Genomic DNA, 4,006 nt, shown 5'->3' with positions numbered 1-4,006 from the left:
ATCTATTATAAAATCTTGAAACTGAAAATAAATCAGAACCAAGACTATCTTTTATATATATAAATAATATTCATACAACAAAATTAAGAAATGAAAATGGGATGATATTTTGATGTGATACAGTTATAGTAAGAATGTACATTCCTTGTAAAATTCACAGCAAGTTCCCAACAGTACTTATAGATTGATTAAGCCTTCACATAACAACATTTAGATTTCAAAGTAACATGTTAGACAAGAAATGAAATTGAAGTAAAGTAATTATAATTTAAGATGCATTACATACTAATTAACTCTACCTATTTACATAAAGGCCACTCAGAAGTTGGTGTATGATGATGAGTCTATCCATAATTATTGGGATAAATTAAACAAAAAAAAAAAAAAGAAAACTAATCTAGAAATGAACACATGAACCATATAAATTCAGTGGTCCATGTTCTTCAGTATAGAGAGGGAAAAAAAAAAGGATACAACAATGAAACAAGTTTAGTTAAAAATTAAAGGCCTATTCAATTAATTAATTAAGCTTTAAACCTTGAGAAAGCCAATGAGGCCCTTTTCTTTCTCTTTCTTGATCATATGTGACACTTGAGCTGCTCATTGGTGTTGTAGGGTCACTGCAATCTCTATCTGATTGGAAAGACACAGATGAATTCATAAGCTCCTTAATTTTCCCATAATTGTTTCTTGATGAGTCTGAGAATCCTAATGGAACCATGCAATGTCCCTTCTTCTTGTTCTTACTATTATTATTATTATTATCAGTATCATAATTATTCTTGTTAATATGATGGCTTCCTCCAATGCTTAATGTCAAATCCACTTCCATTTCTTCATCATCATTGTTTCTTGTTCCTGCCCCAGCTGCAGCCTCAGCTTCTTCGGCGGTGGCGAAAACGGCTACTTCCTCAGCAAGAGGCCTTTCAAGATCAAAACCCTTTTGCTTTCTCATTGTATCACCAGAAGCAGAACAGCTTCCACTCCTTTCCTTTGAGCATAGATCCTCTCTCAAAGATTGAACATTATTGTGGAATGTACTTTGTTGAAAGTTTTTCCAAAGTTTCTTTTGTCTGATTTCATTTTTGAGTTCATCCATCATCATCTTTTGCACACTGTACACCCTGTGAAGTTCCCTTACCTATATATACATATTCCAATTATTTATAATGAATTCTCTATGGGATTTGGTAAGAGAATTCAACAACATTGGCAATAATGAATTCACATGGGGTGGCTGCTAGGAAATTCTAAACAAATTATTAATAAAATGAGAATGATTAAACTATGATCATGGATACAGATGCCAGCATTACTTAAAGTTATCATTACACTAATGCTGATGATGTCACAATAATTGGTATAAAAACGTTATATGTTCGGTAAGTATTTCAAAACAGAAAATATCGAGATAGATAAAATTGAAAAAAAAATCAAATGTTTCTGTATTTCTATCCTAAGATAGTTATCAAAATAGAAACTACATAATGAGGTCAGAAATGATCGGTATAGGAATATTATAAGATTATATTCGGTAAGTATCTCAAGACAAAAAATACTGAGACAGGTAAAAATTAAAAAAAAAAAATCACATGTTTCTGTATTTCTGTCTTCAAAATAGTTACCAAAATGGAAACTATGGTTGCACATTTGAAGCAATCATAGTACATACAGTGGATTAATTCCTAAAAAGAAATGAAAAGTCTCTTTTGGAAATTGAAATGCTCTCATTCAATCATTTATGGTCATGAATCTACAACCAAAGAAGTTAAAAGATGTAATTAAGATGATCATGGTACCTGGTTTTTGAAGATGTCTTCATGCATCTGCATTGTCCTTTTGATGGATTCAATGTTGTTCCTGTCAGGAATCATATCCATGGAATCTTGTAATTTGTTGTCTCCAATTTTGTTGAAGTGTTTGTTGTTGTTATTAGTCAGTGATTTGTTCTGAAAATGCTCCCACACATCCCCACCAGCATCATTAGTGAAATTCTTGCTGTCTACTGAGGTTGCTAGAAGATTTATGGAATACTCAATTTTAGTTCCCATTCCTGAAAAAAAAATGTACATATATAATTATTATATATACTAAAAAATCAAAATTAAAATTTCTAACTAAGAAATGAAACATGTCATGTCTTAATCTGGAATTAATGTCAATCAATAGGTTTTTTTTTTTTAATTTGATAATTCAAGTGGTGGCCACAAATGTTTGAGAGTTTGATTTAATATCTAGATACCAAATATTGATGGAAGCTGAAAATTCAGATCTTAAGAAAGTTTTGACCCCAATAAATAGGTAATAAAGTCATATCATAATTCAATTGAATTCAAGTGAAGAAAGAAAGTGAAGAAACTCCTAAAGAACAAAGATATATAGGATATAGGAAAATCCCAAAGAAACTAGACATAATTTAAGCCTCATAATATCATATAAGTTAATAACATGCAATAAGATTTTGTTGGTGCCTTTTTTGGTGCATAGATTCAAGCCATATATAGTAATAGTACTAATTTGTTGGCTAAGTTAAAGAATTTGTCAAAACAGGGGAACCTGTACTAACAAAAAAAAAAAAGTATAAGAGAGGGGACAGAGAGAATTTGCATTGAAAGGCTCAAAAGTGGAACCAAAACATTAGAAGAAGAAAGAATCATGAAATATGGAACATTAGGTGTGTAGCCATTTTATGTGGATCTATGAAAACAAAAGAAAAGAAAGAGAAAAATAGCTACTAGGCTTTTTTATCCTATTCAAGAAAATTGACAATAAAAATGTTAATGCAAATTAAAAGATCATGATATATTGGAGTAGTTGATTAATTATTACCTGTGATAATAAGAAGTAGCAAGATTGAAGCTTCCTCTGATGAAGTTTATTGAACATCTTTTTCCCTCTTCATGGTAGCATTTTTGCACAATAATCTCATGATTCTTTTTTTTTTTTTCCTCTTCCTTAAATCATTGTTAAAACACAACAAGGACGGATGAATCCAAGAACAGTAGAGTGCATAAAATGTTTGGAGAAAGAAAAGCTGAAAGAGAAGAGAGAGAGAGAGCAGCAAATGAAATCTCTTTGTTTGGCACAGTTAGTTCAACCCTTTCTTTCAACTTAGAAACAAGAAACCAAAACATATAGAGCTCTAATTTCTTTTTGTTTTTTAAGAAAAAAAAAATATGAAACTAATGATATTTGGATTTGGGGAGTTAATAATTCAGCTTTGACAGGCTGTGATGGAAGGATGCAAAGGAAAAGCTGGAGCACCAATGTGTCTGCATATGTGTGAGTGCTTCTTTGATGTTGTGAGAGAGAGAGAGAGAGATTGTTCACATTATTATATTATATATGAATATTTTGTATTGTAACATCTAGTCTATTTGGTTTATTTATTTTGGTTATTCATCAATACTTAACAATTAAATATAAAATAGTATTATCACAGAATTAGATTAAATACTACATAATTTAGTCTTTAAATAGTTTTAAATTCAAGTTTTGGAGATAAGAAAAATATATGTGAAGTTTAACGAAATTTATCTTACATGTAATATATATATATATATATATATATATATTTTTGCGAATATATTTTGATGGGTGGATATGAAAAATTTTATCATTATTTTTATTTTTAAAAATAAAATCGTAAAATCTAACGTGTTAAAGTAAGTAGGGAAATTGACTTGTTATAATATATGTAGTAAATGAGAAAATTATATTTTTTAAATAAAATTAGTCAAATTTCTAATAATAAAATTTAGATATTATTAAAAAAGAAATTAATGCAAATACCTATTTAAGAATGTATGAGGTATGAAAATATTATAGCATTTGTTTAATTGTGTTGAAGTGGGGACCACAAAGTTGCATAATAAAAACAAGAGACAGTCCTAAAACATGAGCCATTGTAGGCCAATGAAGAAGATATTCCAGACAAATTCTTTGCAGGTACTTGTAATCAAGATATGCATAAAATGAAATGAACCAACAATCAAACTTATTAGTG

The 4,006-nt window shown here is 29.4% G+C and overlaps 1 protein-coding gene across 1 annotated transcript; it reads right to left on the bottom strand.

Annotated features, from left to right (window-relative positions):
* Nucleotides 1–242: 242 nt before the first annotated feature.
* On the bottom strand, nucleotides 243–3,503 carry LOC107639198 (uncharacterized). Its single transcript, XM_016342653.3, has 3 exons — nucleotides 2,830–3,503; nucleotides 1,800–2,053; nucleotides 243–1,141 (listed from the first exon to the last, which is right to left on the bottom strand). The coding sequence occupies exons 2-3, from the start codon at nucleotides 2,049–2,051 to the stop codon at nucleotides 521–523; spliced, it is 873 nt and encodes a 290-aa protein (XP_016198139.1). The 5' UTR covers nucleotides 2,052–2,053; nucleotides 2,830–3,503; the 3' UTR covers nucleotides 243–520.
* Between the last annotated feature and the right edge of the window lie 503 nt (nucleotides 3,504–4,006).

This window comes from Arachis ipaensis, chromosome B4 (genome assembly GCF_059453495.1).
Source record: "Arachis ipaensis isolate K30076 ecotype BB chromosome B4, ASM5945349v1, whole genome shotgun sequence".
Taxonomy (NCBI): domain Eukaryota; kingdom Viridiplantae; phylum Streptophyta; class Magnoliopsida; order Fabales; family Fabaceae; genus Arachis; species Arachis ipaensis.
Note: the sequence above shows the minus strand (reverse complement) of the source record. Positions and strands in the feature narration are given on the sequence as shown.

What these genes read in the sequence shown, in the direction of transcription:
- LOC107639198 (XM_016342653.3), bottom strand. Translation starts at nt 2,051, where the DNA reads ATGGGAACTAAAATTGAGTATTCCATAAATCTTCTAGCAACCTCAGTA. An exon ending in AAGACATCTTCAAAAACCAG is followed by an intron (nt 1,142 to 1,799) that starts GTACCATGATCA and finishes ATGTATATATAG; the next exon opens with GTAAGGGAACTTCACAGGGT.